Source organism: Galeopterus variegatus, unplaced genomic scaffold (genome assembly GCF_000696425.1).
Source record: "Galeopterus variegatus unplaced genomic scaffold, G_variegatus-3.0.2 Scaffold1221, whole genome shotgun sequence".
NCBI classification, from domain to species: Eukaryota; Metazoa; Chordata; class Mammalia; order Dermoptera; family Cynocephalidae; genus Galeopterus; species Galeopterus variegatus.
Window position 1 is genome coordinate 271,537 of NW_007727332.1, and position 23,494 is coordinate 295,030.

Here is a 23,494-nt window from a genome sequence, read left to right on the forward strand (position 1 = left end):
TTATGATTTATTGGGGTTATATGAAAAAAATTTTTAATATGAGGATTATATGAGATTTATGTGTATACAATAGTAACTATAATTTACTATAACTAATAGGAGACTTTATTTCAAATAATACAAAGCACATATGACAAAACATTGACATCCGTTATTTCTGGGTGGTAGGCACATGTATGTTTATACTTTACCATATTTAAAATTTTTCAAAACGAAATACTGATGCTATCTAATTTTACTACAAAATCACGCATGTAGGGTATTACTTTATGTAGGGGACCTTTATGAAGTGGACCACATACATGCTTTCACAACAAATTCCCTGAAGCAATGACTTATAGCAGAAAGCAGAATTGCAGACATTAGAACCTTAGAAGGTCAGAAATGGGAGAGACCTCTGAAATCTAATCTAAATCTCCTATTTTCCAGACCAGGAAACTGCCTGAGTAGCCTTTCAAAGTTACATCCAGTTAGTTAATGCCAACACCAATAGAAACATCCTGATCCTGGCTTCCTGAAGTGGTCTTTAGTGTAAGTATCACATGTGAAAAATTATTTTCTTATTCTGTTTTGTATTTTAAAGTCCAATTTTATGACACAATTTTACAATTGCAGACTCTTGCTATTTCATTTCCTTCATTCAGCTAAATAGTTTTGTTTTTTGAGTACATCAGCAAATTTGCCTCCATAAACTAAGTAAATTGACTCCCAAGAACAAATACGTAGTTAAAATTTTAATACATAACAATCAATTAAGGTGCTCAAGAGTCCTTCCCATTTGGTGCGAATCCAAAAGCTATGAAAATACCTTTTGTGTTAAGTATGTGCAGCACATAGAAAATTAAGAATTTCTGGGCCTGCCCCGTGGCGCACTTGGGAGAGTGCGGCACTGGGAACGCAGTGGCGCTCCCGCCGCAGGTTCAGATCCTATATGGCGATGGCCGGTGTGCTCCCTGGCTGAGCGCGGTGCGGGCAACACCAAGCCAAGAGTTGCGATCCCCTTACCGGTCACAAAAAAGACAAAAAAAAAAAAAAAGAAAGAAAATTAAGAATTTCTGGGCCTGCCCCGTGGCGCACTTGGGAGAGTGCGGCACTGGGAACGCCGTGGCGCTCCCGCCGCAGGTTCAGATCCTATAGGGCGATGGCCGGTGTGCTCCCTGGCTGAGCGCGGGGCGGGCAACACCAAGCCAAGAGTTGCGATCCCCTTACCGGTCACAAAAAAGACAAAAAAAAAAAAAAAAGAAAGAAAATTAAGAATTTCTTCAATTTGAAGAAATGAATCAGTGTTATAATAGAAACATCACTTAAAAGTTTATCTTTGGAAAATAATTCAGAATTGTATATAGAAAATTATATACTTAAATGTCTGAATTGCATACTAAAGATTAGTTCAAAGATTATTCTTCAAAAGCTTTTCAGAAAAGACAGTCTAAAACTGAGATGATGATCTTAAGCAACTTGGTTAGCACAGTATTATCAGCTCATTTTAATTTATTAATAAGAATTTGAATTTTTAAAAAAAGTGATGAGATTTAAGGGCACCATTTGAAATAATTTAGTGTTTTATGGTATAGCATTCTATTTCTAAACACATCGGTGGCCTTATAGTCAAAGGACTGGGAAACCACTAACCAGCACAGCACCCAAAATTGTTTAAAACAATAGATACAACTCCTGAGTATAGTTCTCCATAGCTTAATATTAACAGAACTAATGACATCAAATATTTATAGAAAGAAAACACCAGATTAAATACCTTATAAAATATGTACAGAACTTGATCATTCCCAAAAGATATAATTCGTCACAATTGAATTATAAAAGTAATCGATTACTCTGATACAATGAAAAGGTCTAGGTGGTTAAAAAACAAATGTATGTAAACCATAAAAGATAAAAAGTATTTAAAAACACACAAAATTCTAACCACTAGGTTTGAACTTTGATTTTACAAAAGTAAATATATATATTTACAATCTTTAAATTTCACAATTTGTTACTTTTACATGATATTTATTATCAGGATAACATAAAATAAGAAAAACTTTTTCATCATTTATATGACCATTTAATATAATAGGAAAAAAGTCAATAGGGAGGCTGGTAGAATGCAGTATACATAGTAGCTAAAATATGAAAGACTAGGGACTTTATTATTAACAGAGTCATAAAACAGCCTTAACCAAAACTGTGCTAGGAAGCAAGCAGTTTCACATCAGAGCCTTCACTGCAGGGACCCAGTTTCCTTATCAGAAAATTATCATAAATAATAATTATCTGAAGGGCGGTTGGGAGGATTAAACAAGATCACCTAGTCAAACAAATGCACTTTAGATATTAAGACATCACTGTCTGGGTTGTGAGAGTTCACAGCACAGTTCACAAAAGGGACCTTTATGGTTTAAAACCTTAAATAGTATTTTGTTCTTAATACAAGAATCAATGTTTAAAGTGTAAAATCTTTAATTGTAGTGTTCAGCCAAGTTGATTAGCAAAAGCTATTTATAAAATGCTTCAATACTGATGATATTAAAGCTACCAAATCTTTGTAATGATCACAAAGGTTTGGATTCCCAGATTAGAGTTCAAAGTCATTTGCCCTCTGAGAACATTGCAAAGATATCACATAGATACTTCTCCATTTCTCAAGCAATGTGGCTTCTGCCTTCTATGTTTTCTGTCTATCATAGTCTCCAACCATCTTCTTGATGTGCGACAATTTACTCTTCAATTGCTTGCAATAACTCCTCTTACTTTTGTAATCTGCAGACTAAAAGGGAAAAAATGAATAACAAATTCAACAAAATAAAAATAGGTCTGCTGGGAAAGCAGAGGTGAACAAAAAAAGGAGCATTAGCTACAAAGAATTGTTGAGTGTGTTAAATGAAGTAATATACTTAAGTAATACGCTGACCACATAGGCAGCTGGTATTCTTTGCTCATTCCTACCTCCAAACCTGAGTTTTACAAAGTATACACTCATCTCTAACAATATGCATAATGACCAAGAAAGCTTATTGGCCTTTTTGCTAATACGTTGTCTTAAAAAAAAAAAATCAGTAGAACAAGAAACGGGTGATATTGGTCAACTTGGGAAAGGGAAATTGTGTGAATGGAGGCTGAGTCAGAAAACTTTACTATAGTTTAACCTTTTTAATAATTTTACCCTGTTAAAAACTCATTTATTTAAAATCATGTTACTCTATGATTTACAAAAATTTTAATATAAAATATTTTTAAAATAGGGCTGGTTGACTCAGTTGCTAACAGTGCAGAGTTGTAACACCAAGGGCAAGGGTTCAGATCCCTGTACCACCAGCCACCAAAAAATAAAAATAAAAATAAAAGTTTTAAGTCAACAATGACTGATAATGCCAAATGTTAACAAAGATATGGAGCAACAGGAGTTTACACCACTTGGTGGGAATGTAAACAGAAACATTTTGGAAAGCTGTTTGACAATATCTACTAAGGTTCGATACCTACATGCCCAATGACCCTGCAATTTCACTCCTAAGTATACACCTAACATTTATGTGCACATTTACAGAAATGTGTGAAGCTGCATTATTTGTAAAAGCCAAAAATTGAGAACCCCAAAGTTCCTTGACAATAGAATGAATAAGTTGTATGTTATTGGGGGGAGGAAAAAAAACCCACTACACAGCAAGAAAAATAAATGAATCACAAATACGTGCTATAACATGGATGAATCTTACAAACAATACTGAGCAAAAGAAACCACACACAAAATATGTGTATGACTCCATTTATATAAAGTTCAAAATTGGCAAAATTAATCTATGATGTTAGAAATCAGGGAGGAGTTTACCCTCTAAGGAGAATGTAAAAATTGGAAAAAGTACAAGGGGGTGGTAGGGGTCACTAGGAATATTAGGGAAGTATTTCTTGATTTGGATATTGTGTACACAGGTGTGTGGTCACTTTGTGAAAATTTACCAAGTTGTAACTTTGATTTGTGCACTCTTCTGTATGTACAGGTAAACTTTTTAAAAAAAAGTTTTAAAATATCAGTATTGGTTGTAGCTGCAAACAATTGAAATTAAGGTTCCAACTAAGTTGTATTTTTCATCTCAAAATTACAGGGCCTTCTGTCTATAATCAGTGCATATGTAACAAGGTATTCATAGTCATTCTAAAAGTTAAATGAAAAATACATAATAGAAAAGTTCCTAAAGTCCCAAAAGAATCTTACAGTCTAGGATACTTACTCCCTTAACTTGCTTCAGCCTATTGTATTCATCAGCAGCAGCCTATTAATAAGAAACACAAGGGAATATGTTTAGTGTGACTATTTCTTTTTTCCAAAATAACATTCCTGATGTTATACTTCGGAGCTAAAAACAACAGTTTAGGACAAAAATATAGGGAATTAAAATAAGGAAGTCTTAAAGTTCTTAAAACTCTTAAGGTCAGCAGGAAAGCCTGAAGGAATCCAGCAAAGAGGCATTTATGATACTCTATTACTCATGTCCCTTTCCCGTAGGCAGGTAACTATTTGTTCTACTTCTCATCTCTCCCTGACTCCAGTCCAGTGCCAGGCTGACACCAGAAAGGTCTTTTGTAAGGAACAGCTCTGTTCAGGCTATATCCACTATAAAATTGGTCTGCAATCCCCATTAACTTTTCTACTCATCTAGTTTCCTACCTTTCCAGTCTCAGTGCCCATCATTAGCATTTTCTTTAAAAAACTGGGTATGTTAATGCTTCAAGATTTCTACCATGTTTTCCTTATGGCTGTCATCCTACACCTCCCCCACCCCTGTCTAGAGAATTTTTTTGTCTAGAGACTTTTTAATGGTTACCTCTCAGAGAAACCTCCCTAAACTCTTTAGCTCTTGAGCAGACTTTATTCCTCTAAGCAGGTAGTTACAGTGCTTTCTACAGCATTAATCACATTGTCTAAGTTGTTTAGATGTCAGTTTCTTCTAGAATATGAGCTCTTAGATGGTGGGGACAAGATTTTATTTATCTTTCTCAGCTCAGTATCTCCACATCATCAAGCACACGATTAGTGATCAATAAATGGTTTTTAAATCAAGAAAGTTTTATAACAACATCATATAGAAACCATAAAGAAAACAACAAATAAATCAAACTATAACAAGCAAATACTTCAAAAACTGAACAGCAGGGTGGCTGGTTATCTCAGTTGGTTGGAACGCAGCCTTGTAACACCAAGGTCAAGGGTTCGGATCCCCATACCAGCCAACCACATTAAAAAAAAAAAAAAAAGCAGATCATCTCAATTGAAAAATGGCAGAGTATTTAATGAAGTTTCAATAAACATATGAAGTGATAAAGAAAATTTAATTACTAATATCTCAGACACAGGGCAATAATTTTTCAGGCACAAGTGAGACCTGGGTCAAATGAGCCCTCTAGTGCATTACTATGGGGAATGCAGTTGGTATAGTCTTTCTAGAGGGCAGTTTTGCAACAAAAGTTTAAATGTATATACCCTCTTACTCAGCAATTTCGCATTCTGGAATTTCTTCCAGCAAGATAAGCAGACAAGAGTGCAAAAATAAGATGTTCACCAGTGTACTACTGAGGTCAGGGGAGATACACTTAAATGTCACTGTGGTGACCTTTAATTACATTGTGACACAACCATAAAATTGAATATTGTATAGCTATTTTTACAGATAAAAAATTTTAAAGTAGATCTTTATTATTAATATAAAACAATAACCATAAACTATTATTGAGAAAAAGAGCAGGAAATAATCAGCGCCAGAAAGTATTATTTATTTTTTTATTTTTGATATTTTTGGCAGCTGGCCGATATGAGGATCCAAACCTTTGACTTTGGTGTTACAAGGCTGCACCGGAAAGTTTTTTTTTTTTTTTTAAAAAGAAAAAACCCTACAATGATGAGGGTATCAAAGGGATATAGGAAGCAACTGTGATCTCAATGGTCAAAGCTAGAACAATTTGAGCCACAAAATAAAGTAGTATTATATTATAGCTCAGTTGGTTAGAGGATGATGTTGAAACACCACGGTCAAGGGTCCAGATCTCTCTATCGGCCAGCTGCCAAAAACTTAAAAATTCAAGAAAAATTAATATTAGATTATAACTCAAAGTATAAAACAGATATCCATGAGTCCATACTTACATAAATAATTGATAAAATAAATGAACAAATAAGCAAATGGGGGGAGAGACTAATATCCCTTTGAAGGGAGATTTATCTGTATAAATTTCAGTTGGCTCAGTTGGTTAGAGCATACCATTATAACACCAAAGTCATGGGTTCAGATCCCCATACTGGCTAGCTGCCAAAAGATATATAAAATAAATAAATAAATAAATTTCAGTATTCATATAAAATACAGTATGGGAAGGGTGGATTAAAAAGAAAAGAGTAAATAACGTTACATGGACAAACACTACCTCAGCCAGGTGATGGGGGGGCGGGAACAAAAGGTAACCATAAACTACTGTTGAGTAAAATAGCAGGAAGGATATGAGCAGAACATATGAGATAATTTCTCACTGAAGATCATGTGTGCTGGGTGCACTCCTGCATGGAAAGGATGTTTTAACTAATATTTTGTGACAAGGATTTTGTAGTGGAAGGATTTAAGGTGATTATTTTTCTGTATACAAGTCTGTATTGTTTAGGTTTTTTACAGAAAGAACGAATTGTGTTTATAAATAGAAAAGGTAATATGGCTATTTTCTTTTAAACAGGAAGAGTTAGATGTGCAGAGTCTATTGCTTTGTAATTCGTAAGTACATTAGTACACACTTCAATTTGGAGAGACTTTCATCTAAGACCCAATCTCTTTAATGAAATTAGTTTGACAATAGCAAAATTCTTATCAACAGTCATTTAAAGGATGCTGTATCTCCATAGATTAGAATCAAATTCTACATAATATATAAATATCAGGTTTGAATTTACCATGTACTCTTCACTTTCTTCTCTATAGTCATCTAATTCTTTATCCAGACGAGAGAGTTCTTTATTGATCTCATCAAGTTCTGCTTGTAAGCTCTTGTATTCCTGCAAGCCAGTGTCAAAATTTCTCTTGTAGAGTTGTCTTTGTTGATCTGAAGTGATAGGTGGATATTCCCTAAAAGATTGAGATGAAAAATAACTATATATATATATCCCTAGCCAACATAAAATCCAGTGTTTCCTCCTCAAAGATAATAAAGCTGGTGGGGTATGGGGAATGACATTCTCCCCCCCGCTCCCCCGTTATTTTTTTTTACTAAACAATAAAAATTTATTTTTTTATATTTATTTTTTTATTTTATCAATATACAGTGTAGTTGATTTTCGTGTCACTTTACCAATTCCTCCTTTTCCCCCCTCTCTGACCCCTTCCCAATCAACAACATATCAGTTCACTTAACAAGTTCAAGGAATTATTGTGATTGTTGTGGGTTTTTTTTTTCTCTTTTCTTCTTTTTTTTTTCTTATGGGAAAGGGAGATGGGATACAAATAAGTTCCATAAGTTCCATTAAGAATACTTCAAGTGGTGGCTGGTTAGCTCAGCTAGTCAGAGTGTGGTGGTATAACCCCAAGGTCAAGGGTCTGAATCTCCACACCCGCTGGCCATCAAAAAAGAACAACGAAGAATATACTACTGCTCATGTTTTTTAAAATGCTCCCATAATTTTTAGAAATAAAGTTGAAAATCATTTGTAAAATTTAAGGTTCTAGTCACAGGAACTCATTTATTCTCAATAAACAATACATGACAATGGAATACTTATATTTAAAATCTTAAAACTAGAATTCCAGAACACAAAAGTCTGTTTTGATCACTGCAGTAACAGAGCACCTGACTGGAAGTGGCTGTTTCCTGTTACCACCTATAATTTCAAAATGGTTTATTTGTTTTTTGGTCTTTTTTTCCTAAGGGGAAATAGCTTATTTTGTCCTTTCATTATAAATGTAGGCATTAAAACTGTACACTTATAAAAACATGCTCATTGTAAAAATAATCTGGTAATTCATTAAAGTATGAAGAAAAACTGAAATTCTCTATCACTTGTATCTCTCAATATACCAGCTATTTCTTACATATATGAAGGAATGCTATTAACCCACATTCTACTGAGAAGATACTCTGAATTGTTTCACGCACTAAGGAGCTTCATAGCAACATGGAATTTCAAATTTTAGATCTAACAGTCTAATATAATATCTTCATTTTTTAATTTATTTTTATTTATTTATTTATTTATTTTCCTTTTTGTCTTTTTTTACTGACCGGTAACGGGATCGCAACCCTCGGTGTTGCGCCCGCACCGCGCTCAGCCAGTGAGCAGGAACCGGTCTCCACATGGGATCCGACCCCTCGGTGGGAGCACCGCCGCGCTCCCAAGTGGCACACTCTCCAGTGCGCCACCGGGCCGGCCCAATATCTTCATTTTAAAGAGGGGAGAAAATTAAAAGAGTTATCAAAAGGGAAAGAAGAATTTAGGATTTCTGAAAAGTTTTCAGTTCAGTCTTCCATTATGTAAATTAAGCAGGGCTGGCCAGTTAGCTCAGCTGGTTAGAGCACAGCCTTATAACATCAAGGCCATGCGTTTGAATCTTTGTATCAGCCAGCCACCAAAAACAAGATAAAATAAAAATAAGTTATCTATTTTACAGATAGATGGCTGAACCAGGCCAAAAACTCTTGGGGGAAAAGGGAAGATGAGATATCAGACTATCAGTGAGTAGGGGATTGCAAGCTATCCATGCCCCACCCCACCCCTCCTAACACCTTGGGAAGCAATGTTTTGATTAAACATCGTTCACACCTGCAAATGTTTCCCATGTGCGTCCCAGTCCTCAGAATACTTGGGTATAAAAGGGCTACATGTCATACACGAGTGTAACTGGTGACGGTAGACTAGAACAAAACCACTGACACACAGAGGAATTTAACCACAACCTTGGCCAGAACACTTAAATTGTTACCTCGACTGTTTACAAATCTGTTTGCCAAAGTTCTTTGGATTAAAGTTTAAAAGAAACTCTGGTCTTAACATGAAAGCTTAACTTAAAAATAATCGTCAAAGGTCTGTCTGGGAATTTTATAATCAGTAAAACAAAGTTCCTCTATACCTATATTTATTTGAAAGACCTTTCTTGGGCGAGTGTTGGTAAAATGTAAGAGCTCTTAAAATTACCCAGCCATTCTGCAGGGAAATTCAAAGTGTTGGCAAAGTATGGTTACAGACAAACATATCCCCTCCACTTCAATCTTTATTACAAAAGAGTACTAAGGAAAAAAACAAAACAAAACCCAAAAAACTCTCTCCAGTCCTGGTTGGCAAAGAATGAGATTATACCACTGACCCAGTTTAGGAGGCAACAACTCCAAGCCCCCACTGGTCCACGTTAACAATCAGAGCCTGTACCTGATCCAGTCCTCCTCCAGCTCATCGCAGGACTCGCCGCCAGTCGTGTAGTCTGTTTCATAGTGGTCTTGCTCTGTTCTTCTTGACTTTCCTGCTTTTCCCTTCGTGGGAGCCCTTTTTGAGGGTGTTTCAAAGTTACTACTGCTGCTGTAACGAGGCTGCCTGAAGTCATCCACAGGTGAAGTCACCGGAAGCTCCTGAACCACTTCAGGCACCCTAATAAGAACAAGAGTCATTGTTTAGGGACCACTGGGTACACTACAACCCCTTGCCAGTACACTGTAACTACAAAGCACAGCAATAATAAGCACAGAGAGACATCTACACACACATACACTCCCTTGAGGAGTGCACCTGCTCAACACTGAGCAGATATCTGGTTTCCTGCATTCAATTTAGCACCAACTCTTAATCCTCTAATACACATGAGTAGCTTTAACTTTCCGGTTTAAGCAGGGGGCCCATTTTTAAACCTTGTAAGTAAAATGGACCTCAGATTTCATTTTAGGAAGTTCAGGCTGATCTATTAGATGTGTTTATGTGACCTGTGCCAGGGACTTAATCTACAAAAGACTGTCAAGAAAATAACGATCATGATTCTTTTCTACAGGTTCTTCCAGTTCCATGGACTGCTGCATGGGTAAGAAAGCACATACATATTTTTGAAAACTGACTTTCAGAGATAAGCCCTTCATGATATTAATTTCACACTGCCATATATCAATTCTCTTTCTAAGATAAAAATTGAAAAGCTAAAAACCTAAAAGACTAAAAAGCTTTATATAATGAATTGAAGAATTCATTAAGGATTTTTTTTTTAAATGTTACATCCTAAAGCCTTGTAGAATGAATGGAAAGGTTAACATAACACTTATTTTTCTAATACAATTATTTAATGTTGCATCAGATTTTAAATTGCATATAACATTTCTGTCACAAGCATGAAAACAAAGCCTAACATGAATAAAATACCAAGAGCTGTGGCAAATGTAAACTAATTCTGTTAACAGAAATACAAAGTTTCACTTTCCTCAGTAGAAGAGCAAGAACAGAAATAAAAAGACCAAAGAAAGGGCCTGAGATGTTCCAAGTATCAGCCCTGCTATTCAAATCAACTGTTAAAATGTCTTAACGCTCTTTTTTTTCTTATTGCTTCCAACTTACAGAAACAGTGATCTTCAGCTTTATCTACTAGGTTTATTGTTTTCTAGGTGATCCAGAGCCACTTGATTCTAACTATTGTCAGAGTCTTAGCTTTCTAATCACACTTAATTTCTTGTAGACCTCTAAAGGTTTGGGGTATTATGTGTGTGGTCAAGAGTGTTGGTATCTATTTCTTCTTTCTAAATTTATTCAGGTAACATGGCTTTGTGTGGTATGTTAATGCTACTTCTAATGGAGGGAAAATGTGACTTTCTCCATGAGTCAATGATTAATCCCAGACACTCTGCCAAGACTGCTAAGTACTATGCTTCTTGTTTTGAGGTAGCAAAACAAAACCTTTAGAATGCAGTGGGTCTATGTGGGGGGCAGGGGGGAGGCAGAGGAGGAGGAAGCTAAAAGGCAAAAGAAATTAGAAAACAAACAAACAGCAAAACATCAAAGCAGGCCTCCTGTCATAATTTTTTGATAGCTTTCCTCCATATTAGTAGGAAGTAAAAAAAAAAAAATTTATGATATCAAGATACTGATATTATTAATCTTTACCTTGGAAGTTTTCCACCTTCCCTCTTCCTACATCCTTTAAAACACCCTCCTGTCATAATTTTTTGATAGCTTTCCTCCATATTAGTAGGAAGTAAAAAAAAAAAAATTATGATATCAAGATACTGATATTATTAATCTTTACCTTGGAAGTTTTCCACCTTCCCTCTTCCTACATCCTTTAAAACACCACATAGTAATATACTTGATCTAGCATGAAAGCTAAAAGCAAAATGCTTAGCAAGAAGAGTAATTACAAATTAATAAGTTAGAGTCTATACTTCCCACCCCTCATTGGCTCCCCTCTTTACTCAGACAGGTGATCTCAACCTCACTTGGTCTCCCAGGTTTGGAAGTTTACCCTTTTATAGCTTTTGGATTCATTCTTTTTATTCTTTAGTCATTTTTTAAATTCTCTCACACACACACACCCCAACATGCCTTTGCTGCTCCTATCTTGCCCAGACTCTCAGTGTAGTTGTGCACTTTCTTCCACCCGTTTTTGCAACCTCCATGACAGCATGGACTTGGTATTTCCCAGGGGCACCTGGCTCAGTATTGTATACATGGCAGATGTTCAAGATAATTACTGAATTAAAAACCAAATTACAAGATTCCTCTTTTTCTGATGACACACAGTATCAGTGAAAGAAGAGAAACAATACATGATTAACATTAGTGCCATGACTGTCAGAATGACGTTCATTATACAGAGTTATCTCTCAGTATCAGCAGGATTAGTTCCAGAACCTCCCCCATACCAAAATCCCAGATGCTCAAGTCCTTGATATAAAATGGCATAGTATTTGCACATAACCTATGCACATTCTCCCCTATAATTTATTTATTTAAAGATGACCGGTAAGGAGATTTAACCCTTGACTTGGTGTTGTCAGCACCATGCTCTCCCAAGTGAGCTAACCAGCCATCCCTATATAGGGATTCAAACCCGTGGCCTTGGTGTTATCAGCACCACACACTCCTAAGTGAGCCACGGGCTGGCCCCTCAGCCAAGCAATTCTGCTTCTAGGATTTATCCTCCAGATACACTCACATATGTGCCAAGTGATAAAGAAATCTTTGGAGGAATATAAAAGAAACTGGTGACTAACTGCCTCTGGGAAGAGGAACTGGGTAGCTGGTACCTTTTGTCCCTTATAAATTTTTTATATAAATGTACTGGCTTATTCAAGAATAAGTAAGATTTTTAAATTTTTCCAAATGAATTTGTGAAGATACCTTGGTTTTCATGAAAAGGGACAACACCTGGGAATGCTGTGTCACCGTGCAGGCCTTACACTGTAGAGAGAGAGCTGGTCATAAGATGCGGTGTAGATGTTTATTTTGTACGTGTGAAAGTCATGCAAATCATAGCTTAAAACTTTTAGACGGATTTCATCTCTACTGTATATGTTTGCCCATAACAACCTCGAGTGTTTTCGTTTTTGTCAAAATCCAAAGAAAAGAAAGGAAAGCAAAGAAAATGTTCTTTTTCCAAATAATTCACAATTGAAATCAATAGCAAGATCAATTCTGAAGGCCAAAACAAAATATATTGGAGGGATGGGGGATTAGGCAGACTGCCAGTCTTTTTCCAAATTCCATTCCAGGGTAATAATAAAGCCTATTATCCTCAAACTAATTCCATAATTAACTCAGCTGCTGCTATCATCTTATGGGGCTCCAGGTCCAAACTACTGTGCACCCAGAACGGATCTCTATATAACCCAGCCTACTAAAGTGAAATTTCCTTTGTTGTGGAGGCCTAGGGCTTCTTGGAAGACCAGGGATGGGGTCTAAATGGAGTGGGGGATTTGGGATAAAACTGTGAAATAACAAAAAGCTTTCCTGTAGATACACCTTTAACTTAAAACACTCTAACTAGATGAAAGGAATTTTTTTTTTTGGTCTCCAAAATAATTTGGAGTTCTAAAATTATATATAGGAACACTAATTTATCATCCTTAGGCAAAAATTACCACAAAGTCCATAACAATATCTCCAACATCCTTCTCTCATTAATCATTAGGTTGATTTAGAATTGGGCTTCAGGGTAAATGTTTCCACCACAGAGATACCATTTCAATAACCACAATGGCACCTACCCTGGGCCAGACACTCACTGTGAGGTTTCACATCCCCCAGAAATATGGAAGGCTTTAGCACAGCAAATAAAATACCAGAATTCCTGAATTCAAATGAAATCTTTGTGTGTGTGTGTGTGTGTGTGTGTGACCAGTAAGGGGATCGTAACCCGTGGCTTGGTGTCGCCCGCACTGCACTCAGCCAGTGAGCACATGGGCCATATCCCTATATAGGATCCGAACCCGCGGCCTCGGCTCTCCCAGCACTGCTGCACTCCCAGCGCCGCTGCACTCCCAGCGCCGCACTCTCCCGAGTGAGCCACAGGGTCGGCCCCAAATGAAATCTTCCAGTTTAACAGAAATGTATGAGGGTAGGGTTGATCAATGTGCAATCTCCCCCTACTATTCATGACATCTAATAATTATAGGCAAAAGGAGAGACTGAGAACTGAACTTAGCTCTGCTCAGTAACTTCCTTTTACCCTCACCTAAACTTCAAAATCAGAAATAGGAAAGAGAGCACACAGAACCACATTCCTAGAGTGAAAGAACCTAACTCAGCCTTTCAATTAAGTCAGCAAGTGAACAGAAGCATTTTCAGCTTAAAAGGGGAAGATGATTCCAACCTCATCCTGGTCTTCCAAGAAGCACTAGGTCTCCACCAACAAAGGAAATATCACTGTAATACAAAGACCAGTCTCCAGCTTTTGTGTGTACTGTTGGATTTTTTTTTAAAAGAGAATGGCACAAAACAACAATTGATTTTCTTTTCTTTTTTTTTGTCTTTTTTCGTGACCGGTAAGGGAAGCGCAACCCTTGGCTTGGTGTCGCCCACACCGTGCTCAGCCAGTGAGCGCACCGGCCATTCCCATATAGGATCCGAACCCGCGGCGGGAGCGTCGCTGCACTCCCAGCGCTGCACTCTCCCGAGTGCGCCACGGGGCCAGCCCCAACAATTGATTTTAAACATGCAAATATTCATTTTTAGACTCACTCTATTAAACTAAGGGAGATGCTACTTACGGAGTTGATTTATAGGAAGACTCTAAATATGACCGCTTGTCATTCACTTTGCCATTGGAAGAGTATACCATGGAACTGTCAACCCTATCCACATAGTCAGACAAGGGTGGAGGCATGTCTTCTGTACCTGCAGACACATTTTTAACCTAGAAAAACAGCCCCAAAAGACAGTTATTATTTACACCTTGTAATTTAAAGGGAGTAGAAATGAAAGAAAATGATAATATATAAAATTATCTAATATTGACTGGGCTCATTAAATGCTAATTAACCTGTAATGACTTCCTTTTTAATATTAGTTTTAGCAGTCAACTCGGTATTTTTTTAACAAACAAACAGATAAACGGTGGTATTGCTAGCTTAACAAGATCAGAATATATTACCAAAAAGGAAAAATCCCAATTATGTAATTCTCATCCCGACATCCTGATGTGATCAGGTAGAATAATTACCTATGGTAGTCGTCCCACTTCACATTAGGAAGACCCATCTCATTTTACCTAGGTTAGGTCTGGGTTAGAGAATTTTCATTTCTAAAAAGCTCTCAGGAGATGCTGATACTCCTGTCTGAGCATCACACTTGGAAAACCACTAACCTAGGACAAAAGACACTGATTCTTCTCAATCTATTCATCACTGAACACGAAATGTTAAAACCACAGAAGAAATTAAGAAGCTGATTTCTGCTACAGCTCGTTTAATAAGATTTGTTTATTCTCCCTTATTGTGCACTCTTAGTGGCTCTATTATTAACAGCCTACACAGTACATCACAACATCACTGCCTTCCCTTTGTACTTCTTATTCCATTCTGATGCATAAGTGAATTCATCCTATGCACTAGAGATTATGCCTTGTTAACATGGAAGGTTTACTGCAGAAACTTTGGGGGGGGGGGAGAAAACTTAAATATAAAAAGAACAGCCAGTTAGAGTCCCAACACTGTTAGGTTTCATGTAACAGATTGATAACCAAAAAACTGCTCCAACCAGGTCAGCTAAATTATACTGCCTTGGGGGATCTGGGGTAAATCAATAGTCATATCCACCTGTCCTGGAAAACGTTATCATATGACCATGTTTACTTAGAAGCAGATTTAATGGTACCAGAGAGCCATAATACAACCTAAAATGCCTCTTGTAATCCTTATGTAACCTAGTTACAATCCCAAATCTATATGTCATGTACTACCAATAGAAAACCTGATGAAGTAATTAGAAGGGACTGTCTTTCTCTCTCTCTCTTTTGACCCTTTCCCTTCTTGTGATTATAAAATGCTAAGGTCTGCTGGCCCTCTTCAGAACACATTCCTCAGGGCGACCTGACTATGTGTCTCCCTGGTTGCAATCATCATACAGGCTCAATAAATCCTTGCTATATGTATTTGGCCTCAATTTCCTTCTAGGTCAACAAGATCCAGCACTCTAAATTTCACCTAAAAATCTTTAAATTATTACATATTACTCTATAATTGATAAACAAAAAAAAATTTGGAAAAAAAAAATCAAAGACCCAAACAAGAGCTAAACCCCGATAAATCATTTTGTTGTTTTAACATAACGGAACAGAAATAAGGTGTAGAAAGATCAAAATAATTCCACAAATTATTTCTGTGAAAAAGAGCGACTTTTGAAAAATAGAGAGGGTGGGACTGCGTTAGCTTGGTAATAAGAACAATGACAACGAATTGCCTGGACTTGCCACAGGTCTGCCAAATAACAAGTTCTATAAAGCATCCACCTCCTCATCTGCAAAAAAATGGGGAAAACTACCTCCTTCTTAAAGTTGTTTTAATGAGTAAACGAGATGACAAGGTACCACATTTATTACAGTGCCTTCTAAACACTGAAACCTCAGAAGATGCCCTGGAATTACAGCTATTAGATCCAATCAAAAAATTTTTATAAGAATCTGCAGGTGATAGCAGACTTTTAATTGGATTATTCTGCTATTATAAATCCTTGCAATTAGGTTCAGGATCAATATAGTATATTTTCCTGTAATACAAACACCTTACATCTTACATTTTCCATTTGTAGCATTAAAACATAGCATTTACCCCTCCTGACTATAATATCACATACCAAATGATATTTACCACCCCTCAGAGTACAGGGAGGTATTTTTGATTTTTTAATATTCAGAGTCAGAAGGGAATGAAATTATTTCCCTTTGAAAATGGAATTTGGCAGCTCCAGCAAACCATTCTTAGCTCCCACTGAATTCCTTACAACAGAATATACCAAGCTTCACAGGCAAATGCTCTACCAAGTCAAGGGCCTATTCTTATTCCAGAGACCTTAATTCCAGAGAATTTAAAAGGACTTCTTTTTCTTAAAAACTCGTTTTATACTTCTTCAGGCTCACCTCACCTCGTTTCCCCCCCACACCCACCCTTCTAGCAGTGACTTTAGCAGAGCTTGTGTGTCCTTTTAGAGACTTCTGGCTGCCTGGAATGCCCTTCCCCCTTTTCTTTGCCAGCTAATCCTTAACTGCTCAAGTGCCACCACCTTCTAGAGGCCTTCCACATAAGTCACTGCTAGGCGAGGCACCAACCTATCCTCCCACCTCCCCACACCTGTGCATACAAACCTCGCAGGAGAGCACTTATGCTCTGCTGAACAACTGCTTACTCACAGTATAATGGCTTGCTTATGTGTCTCTAACTTGAGTGGACAGTGGACTATCTTAAGCCACAACTGTCTGACTGTTTACAATGTGCCAAACACTAACAAATCACTTAGTAGGCACAACTTAGCATGTAAATATTATTCTTTTCTCAGAAATGAGGGAGCTGTGGCTCAGGGAATTAGATGACTTTCCCAAGGACCTAGTCCTAGTAAAAATGGTAATGTGGGCAGTCCCCGCTTTCCTCTGAGTCTCCAAAGCCTAAGCACAGTGCCTGGCACAAATCAGGAGCCCAGAGTTTGCTGCAAAGGATTACCTCATTGGCTACTGTTCTATTTCTATGTTGAGTATACCCAAGTGTCTTATCAATGAGCTGCTCTGAGCTAACCTTTATCTCTCCATATCAGCAGAACTAGCCTATCTTTTTTTTTTTTCCTTTTTGTCTTTTTTCGTGTCCGGCAACGGATTGCAACCCTCAGTGTCGCGCCCGTACCGGACCGGCAAAGGGATCGCAGCCCTCGGCGTTGCACCCGCACCTCGCTCAGCCAGTGAGCGGGAACCGGTCTGTATGTGGGATCCGAACCCTCGGCGGGAGCGCCTCCGCACTCCCAAGCGGCGCACTGTAGCAGTGCGCCGTGTGCCACCGGGCCAGCCCCAGAACTAGCCTATCTTGACTGACTCTCCAGCAGAGATCTTCCATTACTTAAACCTTTTTTAATATATATGCATAAAAAATTCCAAGGCAGTGCTTGCTTTGGCAGCACATATATAAAACTGGAACAAAACAGAGAAGATCAGCATGGCTCCTGTGCAAGAATGACACCCAAATTCATGAAGCATTCCATATTTAAAAAAAAAAAATCCCCAGCCAGCTGTAACTCCAGACTCAAAAGTTAAAGAAACAGCAGGCTTTCTCCTCAAAAGGAGTTTAAGAGTCTACAGGCAGAGGCAAAATAATTGTAAAACAAGTCTTTTTTTTTTCCCCTTCATTTTTATGCTTCACTTTTCCCAAACACAGCTAAAATATTACTTTTTCTCTAATCTACTTCACAATACCAATGCAGAATGAGTATAAACCCAGTATCTACTGCTTGTGAAAGACAGTAGAAGGAAGGGAGGGCAGTAGGGAGTGACTAGGTATTTGTAATTTATACAAGGAGCCCCCAAACTATATCTCCTATTACGAAAAAAGAGATTCCTGAGTTTCACTATTTTTATTGAGAGGATCCACAGCTAGCCCACAAAATTCAATGATACATCTAAAGTTCTTTTTTTAAAAAAAAAAAGAAAAGAAAGAGAAAGACCACTCTCATACTTTAATAATCACAGTAAGGTTTTAAAGATTTAAAACCTGAGAAAAATTAGGCTTAATTCTAAACAGCAAATGGTGAACCATTTTTTCCTTAAGTAACTTAAGAACAACTCTAAGAAATTAAGGGCTAAATAAAACACAAATTAAGGAAGATCTGTCTTAAACTAAGCACTGAGGGGAAAGAAAAGTTTGAGAATCAATTATTCCCAAAACCAAATGCTGGAACTCTGCTCTGAAGCAGAGAGGAGCTGCAGGCAGGGTGGTGTGGAAGAGAACCAAGTGGGGAAGGGCTCCCTGGGCAAGTGGAAATCCACACTACAGAGACCAGCTGGCTTCTCTTTACTGGGCTCTGCTAAAGGAGTTCCTGGTCCTAGTGACCCCACCCCACATTTAAACTCTGTAACAGGAAATACACAAGACAGCAGAAGGAAACACAGACATGCTGAGGCTGTGGAGGAGAAAAATACACCCAACTAACCAAAGAGTCGACTCACACTCACTCTTGAGATTATCAAAAAGGAAAAGCACACAGACTATGTTTAAAGAATATTAATAATTAATTGAGGGGGATACACAGGGAAGTTTTACTAAGATTCATATTCCAATCAAGAAAGAAGTTAAATTTACTGAAACGTCAAAATGAAAAAAATGTGATTTCAAAAGATCTTCACAAGAGTTAATTATGATAAGGACTAATTTTCATACAAAATAGAATTACACTCATTAGAAATGTTCTGATTATGTCACTTGTTAAGAAAAATCTCTGTAACAACATCTAACACTCCTTGGAGAGTTAATGAAAACACCCTAAATCCCTGGGATACCAAAAGGAAAACAAAGAAGGCAGCTTTCCTTTAGAGGAGCTCAGATGCTCTCCGCCACATACCTGTCATTATTCTGCCTTCCTCACCTGGGACCAGGAGGGCGCTACATGATCATGTTGGTCCACCTTCCCCACCCTGACTCCCTGAAGTCACAGAGAGGATTGTGAAAGTTGATGAAATCACATTCTGTCAGACCCAGACAAGCCGAGCCCGTAGCGAACTCCGGAGAGTGAGGCGCTGGGAATGCAGCGATGCTCCCGCCGTGGGTTCAGATCCTATATAGGGATGACCCGTGCGCTCACAGCGCTCAGTGAGTGGGGTGCGGCCGGTCTCAAAAAGGCCAAAAAAAAAAAAAATGTGGGCCGGCCCTGTGGCTCACTCGGGAGAGTGCGGTGCTGATAACACCAAGACCAAGGGTTCGGATCCCACATAGGGATGGCCGGTTAGCTCACTGGGTGAGCATGGTGCTGACAACACCAAGTCAAGGGTTAAGATCCCCTTACCGGTTATCTTTTTAAAAATAAAAAATAAAAGGCCTTTGGAAACGGGTCTTATGTCAGACAAGCAAGCAAGAGCCCCCTCCTTCATGCCTTTTCTGGCTCTGTTTTTTTTTTTTTTTTTTAAAGATGACCGGTAAGGGGATCTTAACCCTTGACTTGGTGTTGTCAGCATCACACTCTCCCAAGTGAGCAAACCAGCCATCCCTATATAGGGATCCGAACCAGTGGCCTTGGTGTTATCAGCACCACACTTTCCCAAGTGAGCCATGGGCTGGCCCTCAAAGACTTTTTCAAAACCCATCGAAATCCCTTCATGTCTTTCACGCATTTCCTGCTTTGCACATTACACACATTTCTGTGACAGAGTTTATCATTAGACATTCTTCAGAACTGCAATAATTCAGGTAAGAGGCTCTGAGAAGAAATTGCCCAATAATGACATCTCAACCAATGAACTGATGAAAATCTGACTCTGAGCCTCCAAAACCAATGAACTCTGTTTCCAAACAGCATATGTGAACCTCCCTTATCCTCCCCTCACTGAACACATTGGTGGCTTGCCCTGGTAGGCATTCCAGATTGTAATCCTATTTTCTATCCCCAAATAAACTCAACATATTCGGGGATTTTTTAATATGTTTTTTCCTATGCGAACAGAATAAAAAGGTCAAGAATGATTTAAGTCACTTTCAATGAAAATCTCCTCTCCCCCAAAACAAAGTTTGGGGAAAACACTTATCCCCACTGAAATTAATTTCATATGTCATTTGGAATTATAGTAAAAGCAAAAAGTTGCAATGACAGACATTCCCCATTTTTCTTAGTCCTGCCTTCATTCCTGGTTCACACATGGGAGACAGTCAGGCTAGACCTGCTCATGTGACAAAAGTTCACTTGCCGAGTATCAAGTATCGATCGTGTGCCAGGCAAAACCTGACCTTGTTTATTCCCCACCACTGCCTGGTGAGATACAATTATCTCTACTTCAGATGAGGAAATGGAGCCTCTAAGGTTAAATTAACTTGGTCACATTAGGTGAAGTGGCAGAGAGGAGATTTGAACTCCTGTCTACCTAGCTCCAAAGCCAAGCTCTTTCTGGCATAACAATTACTGCCACCTCAGTAATTCAAACATGGCTCCAGGTACCCATCCTGGCAGGGTATTTTGACTATTCTCAGTAACAAAGGAAACTATTATCATTGCCTTAAACACACCACACCCTAATGAGATATGTCATGAAACCATTTTGAAAAGCTTTATTTGCCTACTAGTCTAACTTTGTAAAAGCAGCTTTTGACACAAAATTACTATGAATATGTGCTCCAGCCATGAGGTGCCTTTGTGCGGGTGAGAGTATAGGAATGCCACCCTCAAAAGGGAAACAGACAGGCTCTTCCTGCTTGGTAATTAAAGTGGAGAAATACCTCAGGCATTACAGGGAGGAGCACCTTAATCTCGAAATATCGTCTCCAGTATTAAGACCTGGTCCTGCCCGTTCCACCTTCACTGGCCATGTGCCCTTGTACTACAGGTTCTCAACAGTAAGTGGGCCAACTCGTTTTTCCTGTTTTCTAATATTTTACACCTGCAGATGCTCCACCCCTACCCCAACAAAAGCCTCAAAATTGCTTCTGGAAAGTTCTCAAACTTTTCTCCACCTCTGGTAGTTGAAGGCAGATGCTCCCCCATATACTAATCTCACAAACAAAGAGAGCATGAACCATGTTTGAGCAAGTCTGATTAATCTACGTTGCTCAGATGGCACTGAGTATTTAGAAATACATGTCCCCTACCCAGTTGCATGTACCAAAGAAATAGTAATATATACCAGCAAAGATAATTTCTGAAACTCTGTAAGAGTCAATGAGTTACTAGAGCTTTGGGAGGGGGTGAGGTGGAGAAATCTTGCATTCTGTGAGTGAACCTTATCTCATTCAGGGGCCGTTGCTCTAGAGACAGAAATTCAGTGTAGACCATAATAGTTTAGTTTAATACACCTCATGCTGGAGCTTCTCAACAGGTATGCTGAAAGGCACAAATGCCTTAGTCCTTGGACCCTGCAACCAGTCATCATCTGCAGTTCCAAATCCCCTTCAGTTTACTCCCGTATGTTGTACAACGCTGCCATTCTCTAAGTATGCCATGAAGTAGAAAAGGCCTTATGTATATATACATTAACTCAAATGCTAACTGGGCTTGCAATCTAACAGAACTGTGGTTCTCGAAGTATGGTCCCCTAGGCTGAGTGGCTTAACTGGTTAGAGTGTAGTGCAAAAAAAAAAAAGTATTGTTCCCTGACCAGCAATACCAACATTACCTGCTCAGACCCCACCCATATCTACTGAATCAGAAACTCAGGTAGGGCCCAGCAAGCTGTTTTAGCAAGCCCCCCAGGTGATTCTGATGCTTGCAAAGTTCTGAGAACCACTGATGTAGGACACAATTCTCCTCTATGTTGCAGACAACTGTGCCTTGTTTAGACCATCACACCTATAGCTAACTTTAGGAACATTTACTCTTAGTACTGGAAATCTAGGAATTCCTGCTTTCATAGAGCCACAAAGACCAGCTGTAGCGCACACTCTGCCTTCTATGACAGAACTCTCTAAAGCGGCTCTCCAGGATGCCCTGGCCTGTCCTCCCACCTCTTTTCATTCACAGTGGTGCTGAAACAGAGCCTTAGGTATTCCCAGCTGGGTGGTTCTGGAAGTCAGGGTTCTTCCACTTTTGTTCCATTTGAGGCCATAGGTAACAATGTAATCTTTCTCAGAGTGAGAGCCTAGTATACCAATAGTCTACAGCCCACAGGACTGCTTTTACACTAAAGAATATCTCTACTGGCTGAAAATTTTTAAAAAGCTGAATTATTCAAGTTTCATCAGATGTCTAATACTGATTACCACCACCGCCCTGTTCCAGCAGCCTAGACTATGCACATCTATCCCCCTACATAAACACCTGTGTACAAAGGGAGATAATACGCACAGCCTACCTACACCACTGAGAAAAATATTTGTTCTTATTGTAAGACTGTAGCAGAATGGATAAGAAGAAGATTAAATTAAACTGCAACCAACATTATATGTAGTACTTACATTCTAGGTACTCTTGTCCAAGCTCCCTTATTCAAGCTTACTGCAAGTACTAACAAGTATTCTAGCTAAAATTTATTGGGCATAAATATATTATATGCTGGTCCTGACCTAAGCCTTTTAATTGTTAACAGCATCAGCATATCTGTAGATGGAATTTTTATTTTCCCCATTTACAGAACAGCAACCTATTAGATGAGCAGACAAAACTGACTTGAGGCAAAGTAATTATCTTCATCAGATATTAAGGAAACCAAAAGCTACCCAATGCTGACCACAAATGACCAGGCTGCACAATCAGGATCCTGTCCCTTCTCTACGCTTTGTGATTTTCTTTTAGCTTCGCTGCCAAAATTGTTAAGACATGAAGCTCAAAGCCAAATCAGCCTGGAAACAGTGCACTGAAAAGAGCACTGAGTAAGCAGAATCCAAACCTGTCTGTCACCGCCAGCAAGATGCCATCTTATTAGTGTCCACCTCTTAGATCGCCAGCTTCCTTTATGTAAGTTCAGCAAGGTAGATCAGATGACCTCACTCATGTCACTCTCAGATTCAGCTTTCTTTTACTTAACCAGAGCCAAATAAGGAGCACCCAAAACTTAAGCTGTCAACTTTCAGTTACTACTTCACCAGAATACTGTAGGTATCAATGAAAATGAATCTCAAGTGCATCAGTCTTACAGTCAGCTCTCAATAGTTATCGTAGAGGTGTGTGCTTTTCCAAAGCCAAGCCCCACTTACAAGTTTTTACGTTACTTATAATGAATATATATGTTTTGATATTTATAACTTTCTAAAAATGCAGTTGGGGGAAGAGGGATTTGAACACAAAGATGAACATGAAATACTCATCTTGTGGGGCCGGCCCGGTGGCGCACTGGATAGTGCGCTGCTTGGGAAGTGCGGCGGCGCTCCCGCCTGAGGGTTCGGA

General features: G+C 38.5%; 1 protein-coding gene across 1 annotated transcript in view; it reads right to left on the reverse strand.

The window, feature by feature from the left end:
* Positions 1–1,539: 1,539 nt before the first annotated feature.
* Positions 1,540–23,494, reverse strand: part of OCLN (occludin) — a 49,117-nt gene continuing 27,162 nt past the window's right edge. The window contains exons 5-9 of the mRNA XM_008575643.1: positions 14,209–14,354; positions 9,398–9,613; positions 6,935–7,106; positions 4,233–4,274; positions 1,540–2,770 (exon numbers count right to left, since the gene is read on the reverse strand). Of these exons, the coding sequence (XP_008573865.1) occupies positions 2,669–2,770; positions 4,233–4,274; positions 6,935–7,106; positions 9,398–9,613; positions 14,209–14,354 (678 nt within the window). The 3' untranslated portion in view covers positions 1,540–2,668. The remainder of the gene's footprint in view (positions 2,771–4,232; positions 4,275–6,934; positions 7,107–9,397; positions 9,614–14,208; positions 14,355–23,494) is intronic.